Source organism: Rhea americana, unplaced genomic scaffold (genome assembly GCF_003343005.1).
Source record: "Rhea americana isolate MKP2758 unplaced genomic scaffold, rheAme1 scaffold_257, whole genome shotgun sequence".
Lineage (NCBI taxonomy): Eukaryota > Metazoa > Chordata > Aves > Rheiformes > Rheidae > Rhea > Rhea americana.
The window spans coordinates 760,176-781,556 of NW_028186376.1; the positions used below are offsets into that span (position 1 = coordinate 760,176).

The 21,381-nt window shown below is 43.2% G+C and overlaps 1 protein-coding gene across 4 annotated transcripts in view; it reads right to left on the reverse strand.

Annotated features, from left to right (window-relative positions):
- Nucleotides 1-8,075: 8,075 nt before the first annotated feature.
- Nucleotides 8,076-21,381, reverse strand: part of CCDC9B (coiled-coil domain containing 9B) — a 49,618-nt gene continuing 36,312 nt past the window's right edge. For all 4 annotated transcript variants that reach the window (XM_085307350.1, XM_085307349.1, XM_085307347.1 and 1 more), the window contains 3 exons: nt 20,198-20,255; nt 19,046-19,845; nt 8,076-8,164 (listed from right to left, as the gene is read on the reverse strand). In XM_085307350.1, the coding sequence (XP_085163476.1) occupies nt 19,078-19,845; nt 20,198-20,255 (826 nt within the window). In that variant the 3' untranslated portion in view covers nt 8,076-8,164; nt 19,046-19,077. The remainder of the gene's footprint in view (nt 8,165-19,045; nt 19,846-20,197; nt 20,256-21,381) is intronic.

Sequence of the window (21,381 nt, forward strand, 5' to 3'; positions counted from 1 at the left end):
AGTCGTCCCTCGCTCGGGGAGGCGCCGCGGGAGAGGAGGCTTCGGAGCCCCGCGGCGGCCCGCCAGGGAGGCCTGGCCTCGGGAGAGTGGCTTGCGGCGAGCATCTGCGCCTCTGCCCCGTCTCGGGACCGTGTCCGCTCCTCGGGCCGCCCCCAGGGCGTCGTCGGGACCATCCGGAGGGAGGCGCGGCGGTGGAGGACCCTGTTAGGTGGGACTGCGCCTTGGCTGCCCGGCAGTGGGGKGGAGAGGCCCCTCTGCCTGCCGCGCTGGTGAGCCCCAAAGAGCTCAGGCTGGAGACTGGCCCAGCCAAGGGGTCAGCAAGGGAAGGAAACATTTTTACAAGTATAACTCCAGTACTTACCCCCCTAGCCCCTCTTTCTTCCAAAGGGAATTTTGTGGGTTTTTTTTCCCCCCTCACGGGGATTGTCTTCTCCCTTCGAACCTGCATTGAACTCGTATGCTATTTATGCCGATCTGTTACCTATAAAAGGATATTGGTGTCCAAATTCTTCACTATTTACAAGATCAGCTGGGAACATGATGAATTTAGAGGCTGTAAACTGGCTGTAAAACCAGTTTTGTTTAATAATGAGCATAAATTTATTTGAAAATATGTGAAAGGTAAATTGACTTGTTTACTATATTAAAATATTTTCCCACTATGAAAGTCTCTGTAATACAGTATATTCTCTTTGTGGTGGAGGGAGAGCACTGGGAGGAGTGTCAGACTGGAAGGACTCCTTGGGTAGCGAAAACAAACCGCCTGTGGTAACAGGCGAACTATAGCATTCATGTTGATTCACTTGTCGTTGGTCCTCATAGGTGAGGCTTAGAGAAACCTCCAGCAGCCAGATGTGTGTCAACTCCTGTTATTCATGGCAACTAGGGATTTGTGAGGAGAGAAGGTTTGAGCTTTTGGAGGAGAAGCAGAGCTCACAGTGAGTGCTAGTGGGCAGCTGCAGTGGTGCATAGTGCGATGTGTCCTTATGTATGTGATGGTCTGTGCTTGTTTTCTTGCCTGTGTGAGTTTGCTGGACTTACGGGTGGTAAGTCCGTAAATGTGGTACCCGAGTCTAACCTCGGGCCGGTGCCATCAGGAAGCAGGTCTGTGCTAGCCAGCTAGTGATGTGTACTGAGCAGACTTCCCTCAGAACACGATGCTTTCATGCCATGTCATCTTCAGAAATGTTCTGCATGGCTGTACTGATAAACAGTGGAAAAAATGCCCTTTAATAACTGTAGAATGAGGTCTATCAATGAATAAACCATGTAAGAATAAGCATATTTGATGACTTTCTAGGCATGAGAGCATGTGTCTTGATGACCTATATCATTCTGAGCAGCTGCTGTTCAGATTGATTATTTCAATTGAATGAGTTAACCATTAGGTTGCTGAGCTATCCAGCATGCCAGTGAAGTGATCACTGGAGTTTAGACTTTCTTCCCTAACATTGAAGATAAAAATGCATTCTGTAGTATACATATTTCAATTGTGCAACTCTCAATTGCGTGCTGTAAAATATGACACTTAATTTCTTTAAGTTGAGGGAAACAGAAGTTTCATACCTAAATCTATACGCCTTAGGACTGGTGTCTTAACCCACTCTAACTTGACACTTCCTTTGTTTGGAGTGTCTGTTGAAGATGGAGACCTAGAACAGAAGGCCTCTGGAAAAACTGGGCAAAAGGATGTGGTTTAGGCATGATCTTTACCTTTCTCTTCCAGTTTTCCAGAGAGCATATAGGAAAGTCCATATGTTCTTTGTATGTTAGAAAAGAAGGCTAGCTAGTAGGAAGCAAAAAAGGTCTTTTATTTCGGTCATTCCTGATGAAGTATGCATGTAATCTTTACCACCTTTCTGCAGGGAAGGGCAGGTAAAGAAAGTAGGAGGTGGAAAAGAAGATGAAAACCAAAAGCTGCTTCCTGAGCAGATGGTTGCCCTACCATACTATTATCTCATGAGCTGCTTCACAACTTTTYTTATTTATCTGCTGTAGTGGCAGGACTGGTGGGTATCTTCACAGCAGCACTCTGTCTTTAGACAAATTGTTGGTTGGGTTCACTTGTGCTCTTTACATAGCAGTAGGTGATTTCATTCCCTTGGCTGCTCTACATGTAGCATGTTGATATGTATGTGCAGGGCTACCTGATGCGTGTAGATGTTCTGGTTCCTGGTGATAATGATGCTTCTTGCAGTCCCTCTCTGGTTGTACAAGGGAAGGTTTTCTGCACTTGAAAGGAGAAAGGAGTAGAGGAGAAAGGAAACAGACCCATTTTTTGGTGCCAGTGGAGTTTAGCCTGCACCTTTTATGTGGCACTAAATTCAGAAGAAGTTGGGAAGCATCCCTGAGAGGGAGCTTGTGTTTAACTTTTAAAAATTCCTTTAAATATAGATAAAATCTAGGTGGAATTATACTGAGAATAATATTTCTCTCATCCTGGGCTGCAGCTCAGAACTGGAGTTTTTTTGAAAGTAGTGCTTTTGAATAGTATACATTGGACATACATAGACTCTTGGCACTTTTCAGTTTAAAAACAATTGCTCTCAGAAGACTAATAGAGCATGGCAGTGTAGAGCAGATGGAAGAGGAAGTTAATTGAATTAAATGGGCTGCGTGGCCCTTTTCCAACCTATCATGTAACTATAGAAATGCCTTATATTCAGTAGCAATAACGATTAAAGCTCTTCACCTGTTTTGTGATGTTGATGGAAAAGGTTTTTTAGAATAGTAAAAGTGTTCAGATCCCCTTTACCAAAGGGAGTAGACCTGTTGCTAATGGTTTCTTCCCTTGGTGGTTCTAAAAATAGCTTATAGGTGATATTAATTTGGTCACAGCTGTTGTCATTCCTATCTGACAGAGCAGGCTTTATATGTCCTTAGGTTGTGTTACTGCATCCTTTCCTCTCTGCTGACAAAGTGAAATTTAGGTGAAATACATTTATTTTGGTACCAGCTGGCTTTGGAGCATCCTGTTAACTTTATTACTGCTGTACTACATGTGCAACARGAGAATGGCTTGTCTGGATTGGTTTCTATGTAGAAGTTAACTTTCTAAAATTCAGAGTATTAGGGCTTTCTTAGGAAGTGGGTTTGCTGCAACAAATAACATCTGGGTGGTCATCTTGCACTGTGAATTTCTGCATTATGTTTCAATCTTTGCACTAAAACAGTCATCTTCATCCAGCACAAGTTTTTAGATAGCAAGATCACTCATCTAGTAAAATTGAGATATAAAAAGCCAGACAGTCTTGTTTGTTACATGACTTCAGCTCCATTTCAGTCTTTCCCTTCACTGGTCATCTAAAGAAAAGCTTACTTAAGCAGAGTAGATAGTGGTTTTTCTAGCTAGCAGATTTTTGTCAGGCCAGATATGGCATAGGCTTTTCTATTGTTTCAACAGAAAATGTTACAAATCATGAGGTTGCAATGGTACTTTCTTGGAACTTGTGGTAGAATTAGTGTCCTTACACAAATGTTCTACGTGTTATTTGCAAATAGAGTTTTGTCATGAAATTTCCAGTATGGGCAGATCTGTGTGGAAGGGAGTTGTTGAAAGTCAGTTTGGACAAAGAAAATAAAGTACGAGTGCAATGTTGAATCTTAGGCCCTTCATTTAAATGAAGTAAATATGTTAACAAGAATCTCAAGACTTAGTGTGAATGTTTCTTTAAAAGCATGGTATCTAAGAATATGGCTGGAATAGTGGTATCTGTGCTTCCAAGGATTCCTAATTTTTTTATTTGTTTTTTATTGATTAAACATATTGATGGTTCTGTAATGCCAGCTTCCCTGCAGTGTTTGAAGTTTTGACTCCTCTTATCATCTAGGGACAGTGTTCCAGATTTTCATCCTGTACAAAGAGCCTTTAAATTTTCCATGGCACAGAGCACGGAATTCTCACTGTGAACATTTGCTTAAGGTGCAACTTAGTTCTGAAACACAGTGACAAAGTGCACCATTGTAAAGTGTCAAGGGAGATTAAACACCGTGATAGCTTTGATTATTCTAGTTGCTGATCACAGTAATAACTTGAAGGGCTGGAGAGAAGGCCAGGCCATGTTTCTTCTAGTTTTCCCTTCTTACAGGGAAAAGATTCACGAGGGAGAAACACGACTTTTCATATGAAAAATTCTGCTAGTATGGCTTTGTCCAACTCTTGAGTTGACAACAGCATCCCTCTAGCACGATGTAATGCTGCCTCTGCTTAGATCCTCATAGAAGGATTTGCACAGTCAACTCCTGTCAAAAGGAAGTGCTCCCTAAAAGAAAGAGCAGTAAGTGAAGAATTAAAGTGCGTCTTGATCAGTGTATGTGTTTAAACCTTCTTGGTCTTTTTTTTTTCTTTCCTTGCATGTGGATGTCTTTGGGCTTGCACCTATTGATGTATAATACTTACCCTCTGTTCATGCTGGAATTGCCCCATTGACCTTAATTTGTTCAAGGAGAGTGTTTTGTTACAACCCACATGCAGAGGAACTACAAGAAAAAGAAGTAGCTGGAAAAGCAAGTTACTGGAGCATGTAACATGCTCCACCAGCTAGCTTAAATTTTCATCTTCTAAAAGCTATCTTTCAACTGCTTTTTCTCCTTGTGTATGTTCTTGGTCTTGACTGATGTAATGGATATTATCTTAAGCCCATATTCATAGAACTGGGCTATAATTCTGAGAAGGAAGCTGTTTTTCACTCCAGATTTTGGCTTAGTTCATTAGCGTAGCTGGAAAGCAGTCTTGCAGTTTTGTGTTGATAACTAACAAAATCACTGGCTGCTTCTGTGCATCCTGTGTCTCCCTCAGAGAAGACTAATTTAATCTCAGTGGGCCATTCTGGAAAGTGTTATATACAGGTGTGTGTATTACTGGTGGTTAGCTGTGAGTCCTGGGAGATGTTATCAAAGTGTAGGGAGAGGGCAATGGTGTAAGAAACAGAGTCATACCTGCACTGGAGCATAAAGCAAATAAGCTGAACTTTGACTTCTCTGTGTTGAGGCAGTCAGCCTCATTTCTGGTCAGATGTTGTATCACTGCACTACTTTGGTGCGACTAGGAAATGGCTGCAGACTTTCCAGTGTGGTGGCTTTGCCTGCTGATACCAGCAGGGTCTGTGAGCCTTTGAGTGGGTTGAGCTACTGTTACACAACCTTTCCAAGGGAAGGCAGTGGGCAGTGTTTTGAACTACACAGCAGTGCTGTACCCCTCCTGCTCTGTGCCTGTAATTGACTTTAAAAAGCTTTCTATTTAACTTAAAAACTGCTAACTACTGTTCTGTGCAACTTACGTACAAAAATGTTTCTCACTGAATGCCATCTTAGCTTAACAAAATCCCAGAGCTACCAACCACTGTTGGAAGGAAACAGGCATCTCTGTAGACAGATGAATTTGCATGCTACAAGCTACTACTGTGTTTTTCTGCAGCAGGAGTGACATGGCAGCAAGTGGGCTTTGCCACACTATGGAAAGGTGAGCTTTGTGTTTTGTAATGCAGATTGTCATCATTATAACCGGCCTATTGGTTGAGTTAGTTAAGCTAGGCTAGGAGTTGGGCTTTCCTAAGGGATGAGCAATCTGAATCAAAGCTCTTGCTCTAAAAAGCAGAGGTTACCAATTGCATTCAGAAAGCTCTGCCCATGGGACCAAGAAACACCAAGAAACTGAGACTTTTTCCTCATTACAACTTTTATTTAAAGAAAAAACCCTCTGCATCAGGTTTTTCAACCATTCCGCATTTACTTTTCCTGTAAAGAAGTAAATAGCCATAGTTTTCTGAAAAAAAAATACAATCGGCACCAACCAAAGTGCGTTCAAGCAGAGTGTTGGTAAACAGGGAGAAATTACACGGAGCAGAGGTACCATCTGTCCTAACATTCAAGGAGCTTGGTACAGATGCAATCCTTCCTGTGCATCATTCATTACATACCAAATTATTTGGACTTGCAGGATGAAGAGAGGAGAGGGGACAAACTGTCCTTCAAAAAGGTGTTTAGGGCAATCAGATGTCCAGTGTAGTGCGGCAGCAATTCAAGTTGACTTTTTATCTCTAAAACTAGGTTCTGAGCTGGGGCAAAATAAAATTCTGCCTCTTTGCCTGGCTGTGTGCCTGACTTCTACTGGGGTGGAACAACTCTTGACCTGCAAATATGTTGTGTAGACCATCTAGTACTGAGGCAAACTAGTTCTTGGTATATAGTGGCAATGACTCAGTCCAATCTGATCAAGATTGAGGTCAGTGAGCTATTTTATAAAAGTAAACAGTGAGTGTTATAGGCAGCCAGTGACGGGAAGTAAGCCTCCAACAGTCATGGAGAATTTCAAGGACCAGCAGCACTTTTACAACTTGATTTTTATCTGTCCTTTTATGCATTCAGTAAGTCCAAATAAACCCAGCCTGGGCTTTGGTGAGGTGAAGATGTTTCTTACTAAAAAAACATGAAAGGTACACACTGTCTTTTGCCTAATGCCTAGGCTGAAGCCAGTAAATTATCGTGAATTTGGCACATTGAGACTTGCCACTCATTGAGTATATATTAGATAGATGCTGTGGGTCTGAGTTATTTGGAAAACCAAAATGTACATCTGTGCAATATTAGTTTATTAAAACAGTACAGTATTTCAGTCCACACATACCAACCTTATCACCAAGGCAATCTGGCATTTTGGTTAGCGAATGCATCTTGCTATGAAATCCAGTAAATCCCCACGCATACATGTCTGCACATACATTTATTCTTGAAACTGCTTCAAGTGTTATGGCAGCATTTCATAATGAGAATGTCCTTGCTGCTCTGCCATTCAGAAGTCAGAAATTATGTTGTCTTATTCCTTGTGCCTGCTTTCTCCTTTCTTAATTGGTTACTGTATTTCAGCTAGATCCTTATTTGCTGTGGATCTCATAGCTGCTCTGAAATCCAAAGAGCTATGATTCTTGCTTGTTTGTGCTTGTGAATGCTTATCCAGTTGTTTGCTTTGGAAGATACCTTTTCGTAAGGCTGAGTCAAAAGATCTGAGTGGCCACTTCCAGGGGAACTGCTACCCATTTATTCAAACACAGGGCTATGAAAGGCACAACTGGGAAGGTGAAAGCATTTGATAAGAAGCCTACACCTCCAACTCCAGTTTGCCCAGGGTCCTACTGCTGACCCCTTCCTTGGTGCAGGGTTGTTAAGAAGGAAGGTTATGGTGTTTGTGCTGCCCTCTTCATTGCCCTGCTTGGCACATACAGCTGTAAGTGCATATATTTAACTCAAAATCTTCCTACCTCTTTCCACTTCCCACTTTTATGAAGTAGACTTGGTGCTTTGCTAAGACATGTGTGTACCCACTCAATCCACCCAGCAACCTTCCTTGGAAAAAGCATGGTCTGTTAGTGTGCTGATTCAGCCTCTGCTACTTGTGCCCTACTAAATCTATCAGGAGGAGAAAAACAAGCTCTTAAGTTATAAAATAGTGTGATTGACATCTGTTTGTCAAAAGCCTCAGCATACCATGGTGTAAGTCACAAATGTTCAATCCCCTTCATGCCCTACAACCCACATGACTACCAAACATCTCTGCTGATGCTTAAACAACTTAATACCTCTAGAACAACAGCTGCTTTGAACGCTAGTTTTTCACCCACCTATAGAACTACAGTGTAACTGCTCGCACCCTGTCCCCTGTGAGGTGGCCATACTGAGGTTTTTTTCTGTCTTTCACTTGTTGCCTACTAAACAGCAAGGGAGAGCTCCTGTGACCCCTGCCATGCTCCTGGCACATGCAGTGCCCTGGCAGCCTCTAAGGGAAGAAAAGGGTTGGGGAGCCCAGAAAGCTGAATCTTAACTTCTAACAGAATTAGTTATTAAATAAAATAAAGTGCATCCAGTAGACAATTCATTGTCTTGCCACACAGCTGCAATATAAGAAAAACAAAGGCAAAAGAAAAGTGACTGTGTTTTCTCTGAAGGGTAGAGATGTGTATATGTAGCTTTCCCTGTCCTTTGGTGTAGGACTAGATAGGAGTGACACTGAAACTGTGTGCAGGAGAGGGAGGAGTGGTGATGGGGGACCCCCTTTGTGAATGGGTGCTGAAAGGCACAGGGCAGGTGCTGAAAGCCAATTTCATATGAGGTCAAAGAGGGAGGACAAGGCTGTGCTCCTTTTCTCATCCATCACATTCAGCACGTTATCCTGGCAAAACAAAAGCAGAGACAGTAGCAGGATTATCAGTCTTTGGAGATCACTGTAAATAACAAATCTCTGCTGAGTTTCAGCACAACCTTCCCGCACAGCTTGGGCTGCTTGTAAGGTGCCAGCATAGCATAACCACATATCTACCTACCAGATACATTGGGAGCAGAAAAGGTGCTCCACAGCCCATGGGATAAAACAAATGTGCAAGTCTGTATGAAATACACTCCCAATCCTCCTCTGACAAAGACTACTGTACCCTCTTCTTTTGTCTTAATAAGAACAATAATCCTTGCATGTTTTTGTGTGGGCTTGTACAGTACCTGCAGCAACAAGGGGAGGGAGCGCTTTTGGGTAGGACTCTGTGGCCCTCTGTTGTGAAACCTGGCTTGGGGCTGCAGTGCTTACATTTGTAGCGGAGGGGAGGCTGTATCAGCTTTTCTGTGGTGAAAACAGTAGCCCATGAGTGGAACCTGCTGTCCTATAGCTGCCTCCAGACTGAGACACTCTGATTTTAATTAGATTTTTTTTTAATTTCTTTTCCAATTGCCAAATGTTTGGGTGCTGCTCAGAATTGCTGAGTTGGTGTTTTTCTGCATCTGTGTTTAAATCCAGATCTGTGTTTTGCTGAAGCAGATTTCAACATGAGAAGTTTAGAAAAAAGGGCAGAGGAGAAATATAAAAGGAAAAATGGATTAAGAAGCATGAAAGCGGAGAGGCAATAGTAAGCTTAGGTCACATAAAAAGGGAAGACCTAAGGGAATCATTTAACAACATGGCCATGGATATCTGGTAAGGAGTTGCACGGAAATCATACCCCGGGTACTGAGATAATCAATGAGATGTACCGCTAAGAGGAGAGTCCAACACTGTTGCTGGAGACATTTTTCATTGTCCTCTATCTGTATGATGTTCAAGATTGGCTGTATCTTACTCCCAAAGGGGTGTTGACTGCTGTAGCAGTACACTCTTGGGCTTGAAGACTGTTCAAAAGAGCCAGGAAACAGATCTTCAGAGTTGAGTTTGGTAGTCTAAATACTGTAAAATATTTATTTTACAAGTCTGAACTGACTTCAGAGCTATCTCTATTTTGTGTTAATCTATTTTATTATCAATACTTCAGAAACTCTCTTAGAAGACTTCTTGCTTTTTAGTACTGCTAGACAATTCTATCTCCTATTCTGCAATATTATCAATACAGCCACTTTCTTTCTGTGCATAAGAAAATCTTTATAGCCAAGATCCTGCTTGTTTTGAAGTCATTACTTCTCTTAGTAATTAGACATAGCGAGTAGCATTTCTCTCATTTCACACTGTATCTTCTTTTGCTTGCATAATACAAGGGATGGTCAGAGATTTAGCAAGCACTAAATGAGCTAGCCTGACATTCCCATGGTTGGTGTTCTTACCGTTGCAACTCAAGGCTCTGGAGAGCAATGCAACTATGTGCTGCCTTTGATTCTTCCATCAACAACAAGGGGATGTAGTGCCAAATTTAACTTTGTCACTGTCAAGTGAGAGGATTAAATGCAGATTGCTGATGGTCTATCTTAAGGGATCCAATGTGCCTCATATTTCCCAATTTGACAGAGTTTGGCTAGACGTGGCAAGTCACTGGGATGACTTTGACAGCCAGGCCAACAACAGATCATTGTAGGACCTACTAGTTAAATCTAATCTCATGAGGATGGACACACATGAAGTCCCTGAAGACTGCAGCTGAAAGGAGCTAAAGAAGTTTTGTCTCGTCACTCCTGGGGATAGACAAGAGTCCCTAGAGACTATTTAGTTCTGTCAGTGGCCAAATCAGCTAGTCAGTTTTGTGAAATACTGTAAGGCAAACTCAGACATCATATGAATGGACCATTTGTTAGACATTCTTATACCAGATTTCCTTACTTAGCTTTTTAAAAACAGATATTTAGCAGCTGTTCCTACATACTGTAAAGCCAGAAAGAGACAATTAAGATCATGAGACATGTCCTCCTACCCAGCACAGGCCATAAGACTTCTCTGAATCAATTCCCATTTGAACTACAATCCCCTTTTAAAAAATAAAAGATCCTAATCTTGTCTCTAGATTTTCCAGTGGTAGAAAATTTATCACTGCAACCCTTGATGAGCTTAAGCATTTAAAGACGGATGGTGGTTTGTGTTAGAATGGTTTAAGATACTGTCACTCTCTACAGTCCCTTTGCAAAAGAGTATCATCTCAACAGCAGAGCTGACAGAAAGATAGATGTGCCGGTGCTCCTTGCATAGCAGACCACAACGCAGAAGATTTATCTCTCTTTTCATCTAGGATGACATTAAGACCCCATGGTTAACACTGAGCCTGGTAGCTGAGGTACTGGCACATGCTCCCTTCTGCCAGCTCTGCGATAACAGCAGTAACCATAGGCTATAAAGCAGGATGAATAGCTTCATTTTTAATGTTTAGAATGGCAAAAGTTTGTCTATCAGACCCCTAAATTACCTTTGGCCCTGTTGCACTTTAGTAAGTAGCTATAAGGACATACAGGTGCTGTAATAACTAGCTTTAGTCTGTGACTAAATGTGTTAACAGCTCGTAATAGTTTCTTCTTTTCACAAGTCACCATGGCAAACCAGAGACAGAAGCTCTTCCAAAGTGCCTGAGAGATTGAGGAGTATAGAGCCCACATTTCCAGATGGGATGTATACTCTAATTCTTTTGGGTATCAGTGAAAGCATTTGCTTTTACAGGGTCACCAACACTGACATAGGAGCATATGCATCTTCTTTGTCATCAAACTCAGCCTGTTGCTATTACAGACATCATGTCATCTAATTCCTGTCAGAAACATGTTGATCAGGTTGACTTTAAAGGTGACAAGAGTCCCTGCTTCAATTACAGAACTGTTCCAGATCCTCTCTCCTTTGACAGGTAGAAACTTTTTTCTAGTTTTCCCATATTTATTCACTTCAATACAGTGATTCTTGCACCAGCATTGTTTTCTGACTTGAATGATCTGCTCCCTCCCTGGTGTTAACTACCCCACTGTATTTATAGAGATTACAGTTCTATTACTCTGGCATTAATTTTGCTAGATTAAACAACCATTTCCTGAATATCCCTCAAGTCTTTCTCTGTGTTTCTTCTGTCCAAGTTGTTACTCCAGAACCATTCTCACATAATCCCTGTGTTTTCCAATGCTAGTATTATTTTCCCATATGGCACCATGCAAAAGGCTTTCCTTAACTCCACAATGAGAATTACTGCAATAATTCTGCAGGAGGACTGAACTTTCCTGTTTCGTGGTGCATGGTGCTAAGTCATGCTCTGGGAATTTGAAAGCTCACAGAATGATGGTGAGCTCCAGAGCTGGGTGGTATCAAGGCTTAGCTCAGGACTGCCAGCATTCGAGTAAACAGGAATGCTTCCAGGCCGTGCTTCCAGGTATGGGCTGCAGGGAGGAGCAGTGAGACCAATACTATTCTTGAATATTCAAGCCCCTGAGAACTCTGCCTGCCAATCCGAAGCCAACTTTCAAGACACAACAGCAGATGGTATCTTCTCATCTTTTTTGAGCCTTGAGGAAACTGGTATGTTCTTCAGTAGCTCCATAACTGTATTGAGAAGTGTTGGTTTCTGCTTGTACTGCTTTCTTCAGCAACCTTTAGCACTGGTTTGCATCAGAAAACTGACCTCTTCTGACCTCTTTAATCCTGCGGCACACAGGCCCTGCCTGCCCCACTCCTCTTTACGTCAGCCAGAGCTGCAAGGTCAGATTCCTGGAGTTGCTTTGGAAATTTACCCCCAGCTGCATTTTCTTTAAAGATTGATTTTCTCAGGAGAATTCAGGGAAAAGCTTCTGTGGTTTTTGTGTATCGTTTACTTCTCTGGGACTTGTTGGACATTCTCCAGGGATTCCAGGCCTTCACTTTGGGTAAATATTTATTCCTTCTTATTTGAAGCAAAGGATTAAAGCCCCGCCATGCTCTCTGCACAGCATCTCCAAGTGGTTTGAAGGTGCAGGATTTTTTTAGTACCATAAATAGGCATTAGCAGTTGAAGCTGTGAAACCCACATGATGGCTGCTCATTGTAAGGAGCTGCTATTCTGTGGAAATGGATGGACAGCATCTGCAGTGGGGAGTGAAATATGAATATGAGTGTGAATGGGACATGTGTCCCACAAAGCACAGGAGCAGGGTAGGTGGAGAGAATATTACTGGTGATTGCTGCTGCTACAAATATCTGCCATGCTTTGGGTCATGTGAGATCCTGGTATGGAGGGCATGTCCCTGACATCAGGTGAAGTGAGCTGGTACACAATTTTCCACTTGATGGAAATTCCACAATATAAATTGTTTTAATGAAATTATATCTTTAAAATCCTGTTGGGGCTGATAGGTTGTATGTTGCAAAATCATACCACCTGTTTCTGGGCTGATTTTCCAAAAATTGCACTGCATCAAAACTGAATCACCAGTATTTCAAAATATAACATTAAAATTTTCTAGTTTGAAAAGGTTTAATGAGGGCTCCAGTTTGTGCTTTGTAAAGTATGAAATGTCAAAGCAGACACATTTCTGGTACATACTTTGCTTTTGTCAAATCTCTACTTTCACAGAAAAAAAACCCTCACTGTAAAGTTACTGATCACATCCTGACAGGAACTTATTAACTAGTTTCAATAACCCATGCCAGTGTCATCCAGAAAATGTTTGTCCTTAAGGCAATGAGATATGACCATATATCTCATGAGGGTCCCAGTTACATTAATCATCTTCCGGTTTTGCTACTGCAATTTCTGCTGTCCGAGACAGTAGGCATTCAGACTCCATTTGTATCATCTGGACTCTTGTATGCAAACTTCTCTCATGTTTTCTGCCAGGCACTTCAGGTCATGGGGTTTTTTGTTTAAATTCCAGGCCTCTCTAGCACAGCATGGAAGCTGATGCATGATATGCAGCACACTATCGATTTAACCTGATTGAATTGACTGGTATAATACCCACTGGTTATATGGACACAGAACACAGGAAAGGTTTCCTGCTGGGACATGGCAGGATGTATGAAGAGAGAACTGCTCAGTACCTTCTGGAGGCTTGCATAACAACAGCACACTTGTCTTGACACATGAAGTCCTTCATCTACAGAAAACGAGTGTTACTGTTGTTCACACACAACAGGGTGAAAAACGCCCCCTCTTTACCCTGCTGCAAAGGAATAATTTTGTAACTGTGTTGGCCTGACATCATATCAATACCATTAGGCGTAGACGTCAGCAATTCAGTGTAAGCATAAAGTGTTAAAAACTGTGTGTGAGCCACCAGCCCACAGCCTTTTAACCGGATTATGGGCCATTCACTAAGGACTATCTGTTCCTTAAAGATTATATGCAAGTGGTGAGAGGAGGTGAATAATTAAGGTGTTTTGGGCATCTGAATTAATGGTGCTAGAACCAGAGGAATGATCACACTTTTCCTTTTGCATTCTAACCAAAAGGGAAAAGTGCAGGTCTTTTTTTAACACTTGATCTTCTTGCTCTTTCAGCTTCCTTAATGATGCTCTTTTCCTGGTTCCTGCTAAACCTAGCTTTATCAGATAACACTGTGCTTTTTAGCAGACATATTGAGAAGGGCAGAAACATTGATATGCCATGTGTGGTTAAGTTCATGATATCATGGAGGCTGTATTTTCTCTCTGGTAGGAGTTGCATGGGGATTTTATTCAAAGGAGGCTACTTGTTGGATGGCTCCATAGCATGGAGAGAATGCAGAACAAAAATCAGCTGTGATGCTGGTGATGTGGCGTGCCTGGAGTGGGTGCTGCAACTTGCTTGTTGTTACCACACAGCAAGTCAGGGCAGGGAAGCAGTCCTTGCTCAGCATCTACAGCTGCAAAGTCTCCAGGCTCAGAATGGCTGACAGCTCTGTCCCCTGACTGTCCAAACACTAATCCTTGTGTCAGAAAACCTGGAACAAACTCTTTAGCTGATGTACCAATGTTTCTGTCAAAGATGACAACAAATCTCTTTGTGGGCCATATGCAATGGCTTTGTTGAATACAGGTGTCCTGCGGGTTGCATTTTGGGGAATCCATGTAAAGCATCATTTGTAGTCAGCTGCAGGCATGTGGTTCAATAAGCCATAAAACAGACAATCCTGCCAAGGGTTTGAAAGGATCTCACATAGGTGCAGTCCTGAGGGATCTAGTTCCAAAGATCTGATTCGCAGGCATGGATATTTTGGGGGAATTCAGGTGGTTCCCCTATTAACTGAGTCCAGTGTGGTCTGAGGCAACCCCAGCCTCTCCATTTAGATTTGGAAATACAGCCTACTTTGCTTCTTAAGTCTTTATGAGCATCCTACTTTCTAAAAGGTATCGCACACTTGGACATTTGCCTCGAAAAACTCAACCCATGCTTCATTATAAAATCTGTCACAATCTTGTGGCATTTCTGTCCTCTAGCATTTCAGACTTTAGTGACCCACTTGCCCATATTATTAAATGCTTGGAGATAAAACCGTCTTAGATCAATAGCATTTTGTAACTGCACGTGAATGTTGTTCGATAAAATGTAAATTGCATTTTGCTACAAATTAAAGACAATCTCTCTTTTATTTTTTTACCCAGAAACTTTGGTAGATTATTAGGAATATTAGTTGTCTGCTGAAAAAGTGGACCTACTTGCCAAGAAACTCAGCAAGACTCTGCACACACACACACACACAYATAACATACAAAGCCCAATTTCTGCCTTAAGAGCCTTTCCTACTGTAAATAGGCAAGATGTCGTTTGCCTTTTCTCTTTGAAAAAATACTTGTTTGGGGCATTTGCTGGCTAAATAAAGCCCCGAAGTGTGATGTTCCTGAGAAATAACATTTCAGGGAGAATTATATGAAAATAAAGCAGAGCTTTGCAGCATTTATCAGAGGGCTGTGCTGCCATTTGGAGAGACCTGGACAGGCTGGAGAGTTGGGTGGAGAGGAACCTCCTGAGGTTCAACAAGAGCAAGTGCAGAGTCCTGCACCTAGGGAGGAATAACCCTAGGCACCAGTACAGGCTGGGGGCTGAGCTGCTGGAGAGCAGCTCTGCAGAGAAGGACCTGGGAGTACTGGTGGATGACAAGCTGACCATGAGCCAGCAAGGTGCCCTTGTGGCCAAGAAAGCCAATGGTATCCTGGGGTGTGTTAGGAAGAGTGTTGCCAGCAGGTCGAGGGAGGTGATCCTGCCCCTCTACTCAGCCCTGGTGAGGCCTCATCTCGAGTCCTGTGTCCGGTTCTGGGCTCCTGAGTACAAGAGAGACACGGAGCTACTGGAGAGAGTCCAGCAGAGGGCTACGAAGATGATCAGAGAACTGGAGCACCTGTCCTATGAGGAACAGCTGAGAGAGCTGGGCCTGTTTAGCCCGGGGAAGAGAAGACTGAGGGGGGATCTTATCAATGTTTATAAGTATCTGAAGGGAGGATATCAGGGGGACAGGAACAAACTCTTTTCAGTTGTCCCATGTGACAGAACAAGAGGCAATGGGCAGAAATTGAACCACAGGAAGTTCTGCCTGAATGTGAGGAGGAATTTCTTCACTGTGAGGGTGATGGAGCACTGGAACAGGTTGCCCAGAGAGGTTGTGGAGTCTCCTTCTCTGGAGATATTCAAGGTCCACCTGGATGCAACCCTGTCTAACATGCTCTAGGTGACCCTGCTTGATCAGGGAGGTTGGACTAGATGATCTCCAGAGGTCCCTTCCAACCTTACTGATTCTATGATTCTATGAGAGTACTAGGAAACAGAAGCCAAGGGAGAAGAAAAGTGACTATAACCAGCCTGTGGTTTTTTTTATGACTGCCATCTGTGTCATTTTGCAGCTTGCCATGTTGATTTGGGAACTTCAAAGCAACAGCAGGAATAGCAGGAGACCTTTTCACTCCAAACACTCTGACGACTTAACCAACTTGAGCCAAATGAGCTTTTGCTTTTCTTGTTGTTGTTGTTGTCGTCGTTGTTGCTGCTTTGTTGCTCCTAGGAGCTCCGCTGTCAAGTGACACAGATGAACTGTTCTGGTTATGTTGAGCTACTGCTAGAAAATTCCAGGTCTTGCATTTCTTCCCTACAAAGGGATGTTCCTGACAGCCTGGACAGAGAGAGTTAAGGACAGGACCCTCTGTCTTCCTCTTGGCTTTCCCCATCATGAATAGATCTTGGCTTTCCCTGACATGAATAAATAGTGGCAGAATTCACACTGACTGCAAATGATTCTGTTTGGGAAACCCAACCAGATAATGGACTGTCATTGGTGTGAAGGGAGAGGGCTGAGTGCATTGGGATGACTTCAGCTGATAGAAAGTGACAGTGATGCCCTGCAACATCATTAAAGACTAACAGCCATCAGCAATCACTAAACTCATTCTCTAAATGCTATTGCAGGCAATGGAATGAAAAACTAAGTAGAAGAAACCCCTTGCTGAGGCAGAGGACACACAAATTGCTGCACTGGCTCAGCCAGCTAAGAAGAAAATGCAAGAAACCTGTGGATGAAATAGTTAGAGACCAGTTTGCCTGGAGAAGATATGCCATTGTGGCTTGGTTGTGAATTAGTGATTGGTAATTGCTCTGAAACATGAAGGATGGAAAAGAATGAAAATACATCCACTTAATATAAGATTTGAGGTAGCTGTGCCTATTCTTGTGATCCCAATGTAAGTCAGCACTACTATCCAGAAAGGTGGGAACATCTTTTGGTTAACTCTCCCTAGTGACCTGCCATCCATACCGTGCAAAGGGCTCCCCTGAATTTTGAAGCATCTCCTAGACATACAGGAGATAGCAAGAAAAGGAAAGCATCTTGCTATAACCTGTCTGCATCAAAAGGACGTATCCAATGCTGAGTGCATAATTTGGACAAACCTGGAAATTCAGCTTGAACTATTTGGGAAAGAGATGGAAGTGAGGCATGGAAATGCTGTCCAGGGTGACCTGATCAGGAAAGTGAAAAGGGACATTGCAGAGAGAGGAAAACAATTGAGGACAGAGGGGAGAGCAGAAAGGATGAGAGAAAGTTGTAAAGGAGAATACCAGGGATGAGACTGAGGGGAGTGCCAGTAGTCTGGAGACATCTGTTAACTCCTCTTTTTCCCCTTCTGTACCTTATCTTTCCCAAAACATAAGGATATCTTTACATTTAAGCATGCCTTAATGACTTCACAGAACAGTGATGGAGTAAAAAGGTAGGCTGAAGTAGACTCAGAGTCCTAGTACCATTTGCCCTGATGAAAATAGACTGCTCTAATTTATTGTTTCCTCTTAACTGATGTCTCAGTAATGACTACTTTTCTCACACAGGATAAGTTAAACAACTCTTTCATCCTCTAATACGAGGACTTTTGGTAGAGTGGTAGATTTAAGAGAGGCCTGGCCTGGCCTGGCCTATGAGCTGTGCTGTCCTGTCCTGCTTTGTGCATCCAGACGCTTCTTCACATTTTTCTAATGTGTTGCTTACTACAAGGAATTTTAGTTCCAGTACAGAACCAGCTCCTGCGGGTTTCCGGTATTTTGCCTTTTTTCAATGGCTGTAATGCTTGTGCTTCTCCATGCTTTTTGTATAGTATTGGATTATAGCAAAAGTCTTTTCGCTAGCAGCTTAATCACTTCATCCTTAAGCTCCTTTGTGCCTCTGAGATGAATACTAAGTGAAAGCTGGTGACAAGCTGTTGGTTAGTGGTCTGAGGCAAAGCTTGCTGGAATCAGGGAAAGGTGTCTGGTGGGAGCAATCTGGGCAGCTAGTTGTCTGAAGTGCTTCCTTAGGCATGTAGTTGTGGTCTCTCTATTTAAAGGATAGAGATAGGCGTATCCTGAGAGCAGTTCAGGTCTTCGCCAGGCTGAATTGTGTTCTGCAAGTGCTTATCTCTCTCCATTGATGGGAGATGAAGGCCAGATGACTGCTCTAAAGTTTGGTGTCTCTGTGCAGGGCCTGAGTTATGTCCTTACTGCCTAAACTGGTGGTAGGATCACATCCTGATTCATTATTCCTCTGATCTGAAACCTGTGGGTTTGAAATCCTGATACTTGACATTGTTGTTACAGCCTGGAAAGAACAGTTTGAGCAAAGCTAACTGCCAAAGTGTTCCTTCACTCTCTCCTTGCCCCTCCTCCTTATTTCTACCTTGATTTTCTGCCTTGTCATACCTTATGGTCCTTTCTCTTGGCTTTCCTTGTTCTGGATTTCCCTGTCTGGAAGAAACGTCTTAGTTTTGGTAAAACCTGGAGCTTTGTTGCATAACAAAGATCTGTTCTTCCTCCTTTCTGTTTGGATCACAGGCCTTTTTGACAGGAAACATCTCATTCTTTGTATTAATATACTGCCTGGCACATTAATGTTGCCACACATATTCAAGGTAATTCCAGGCTTAGCATTCATACATCTTGTGCTAGAGAGAGAATCCTATGTGCAGACAACCTTCAAAATGCTGTGCATGAGATGGATGTCTATTGCTGTGCAGGTGTTTTGGGAATGGCCTGACCTCTAGGTATTCTAATTGTCATCACTGCAGAGACAGAAATAAATTCTTGCTGCTGTCCACACCTGTCTGAGATTATCCCTTCCCAGGAAGAGATTCAGTTTGTGTCCCTGACTAATGCACAACACCAACCTGACTCAGCTGTCCATTTTTCTGTCCAAATTTCTCTGACTTTTCCTTTGCTTTCGCCATCTGCTCCAGAGCAGGTCTTTGTCATGTACAGATTTAGACTGTCTTAAGTATCCATACTGCTATTAGTGAACACTTTTGGAGAGACATTTTATATGTTGTCCTTAAGAGCCACAGAAAACAGAGCTGTGGACGACTACGATGGCTGTACCCAGTGAGTATTATGGGATAATGAACACAACATGGAGATTTGGGTCAGGAACTCACCTTCTGTCTCTGGCACGACAATGCAGTCTTTGTTAGTTCATAAAGTCCTTGCTGTCCTTGTCCTTGCACTCCTCAGGCTGGTCCCCTTTGTTGGACTGTGATTTGGCTGTGTCCTGCTCAGACTTCACAGTCTTGTTGGAGCTCTCTTCCCTTGGGGGCAAAGGCTCTCCCCTGTGTTCAGTGCCTACAGCATCATCACCACCTTTCAGTGCAAGCATTTGCCCCTCAAGGGCAGTGTTTTGGGTCACTTCCTCCTCTCTTTTTTGCACCAGCTGTCCTTGACCTGCCTCCCGTCTGCCTCCTGCTGCTGTGTCCAGCTTTCCTCCATGGCTGTTCAAAGAGTCCTCGGTGGATTCCCATTCTGAAGCTCTGCTTTTCTCTAAGTCAGCTCCAAGCGGCAATGACATCTTCTCCTCACTGCTGTGCCTGATGGCTTGCACAGCGCTCGGAAGGCTGCTCTGTGGAGCACTGCTCTTTGTGCTCTCCTTCTCCTGGGGGAGGTCAGCATTACCAGCCTTCCCACTGGCATCTTCCCCAATGTTCTCCTTACTTAGCTTGGTCCCTGGCTCTGTGTCACCAGTGATGGCCACAGGTACCTCCCTGCATCCCTTCACTGCTCTCAGTTCCCCCTTCTGGCCGTTGTGGGCAGATGGGACCTTTCCACTTTGCAGTCCTTGTGATGAGGAGGCCCCATAATCTGGGAGGTTTGGCTGCTTCACCTTCTCCTCCAGTTCTGTCAGGCAGTTCTCTTCCACCTCCTCCTCACCTCTGCTCTTCAGCTTGTCTGTACCAAGGATCCTCTGAGAAAAGAAGGAGATGATACTTATTTCAGTTTATTAAAACAGGTTTATGGTACTCCTTGCCTGTGGTGGTTCCCAAAACTTGAGGAGGAATCTTCAGAGGCCATTAAAGAAAGTTAAAGGATGTAAGTGAAGAGGAGCAGTGTTCAGAGACCAAGACAAGTGGGGGATGTTATGCTGGGGAGAGGGTCAATGGAATACATGAGGCTGCTCTCCCATCATGCTGCCTRGAGAGTGCTGAAGAGTGCAACAAAGGAGTCTCCAAGCTCTGCACTGGCAGAGAGTCTGCAGGTTTCCCAATACTGCATATTTCTAGAAAGCTTGACAGCCAGCCTCGAACAGATAAACTCACCTGGCTGTCAGGGTCATCCTTCAGAAAAGACATGTTGTCGCCTTCTTTTGTATCCCATCTGCCAAGACAAAACACAGAATTTAGGCCCTTAAGTTCTCATATGGCAAAGCCACTCTCCCTGCCTAGTGCCTTGGTAGGAATTCCTACCAGAGCCATCCGTTCCTTGTCAGAACACTCTGACCAGGCAACAGGAGATAAAGATGACAGACAGAATCAGCCCAGTTCCTTCTCCTGGCACCTGCAAAGCATTCAGTGCAACCAGAGACACTCATCTAATACCACTAAATTTTAAACATAAAATCCAATTGGCAGAACTGACATTTGTCATTACAGTAATAAGATGTACCAGTTGCTTGTGCTGATGTGTGCTACAGTCTGCTCTTGATTTCCTGACTGTGCCTAGGTGTCCCAGATCTCCACAATGGCAGACATGGAAGCAGAAAGTGAAGGATAAAGTAGTTTGGAGGTAGCTTGGGAGGTTGGAGACATGGATGTGTGCAAGCAGGCTGCAAGAATGGCCATAAGGGTTAGACCGCAGGTTCAGCTAGCTCAGGCTCTCTCTTCTTACCAGCGTCACTTACAGATGCTTGGGATAGAGTTTGGATCTCTTGGATTTCCTGAGCCTGAGATAGCATCTCTGTGATGAGTCATGCTTAGTAGGCAGTCTCTTCCAAGGCTTTGTGTAAATTCATTTTGACCCCATATAAACTTGCAGCAGCTACAATATCCTGTGCCAAAGAGGGATGCAGCTTAACTAAATGCTGCATGGAGAATTGCTTGCTTCTGCATGTTTTGCATTTGCCAGAGTAAATATAAATCTGAAATCTGAATTTGTCCTTTTAGTGCTACTGTCAGGGAGGGTCTTAGTAATCCCTTCCTTCTTCTATGCGTGCCAGGTGTTATATCACAAATATATATATATATATAGTAATGATAAATAAGGTGTGTTAAGAGTGTAACTTGGCATTTGTAGAGAGCAAGTGTACCCTCCACTACATGGGTATCTTGCAGTGCAGTGGCTGCAGGCACAGAAGAAAGAGATGAAGAAATGTGCAGAATTATTGCCTCGCTTTGCTAGGGATGAACGTAGGACCTCCCAGGTCTCATTTAGCTTGTTTTCTGAAGGCTTTTCTGACAGAAAGTGAGTCAGTGGGCATGGTCACATTTTTTCTTACTGTATAGAA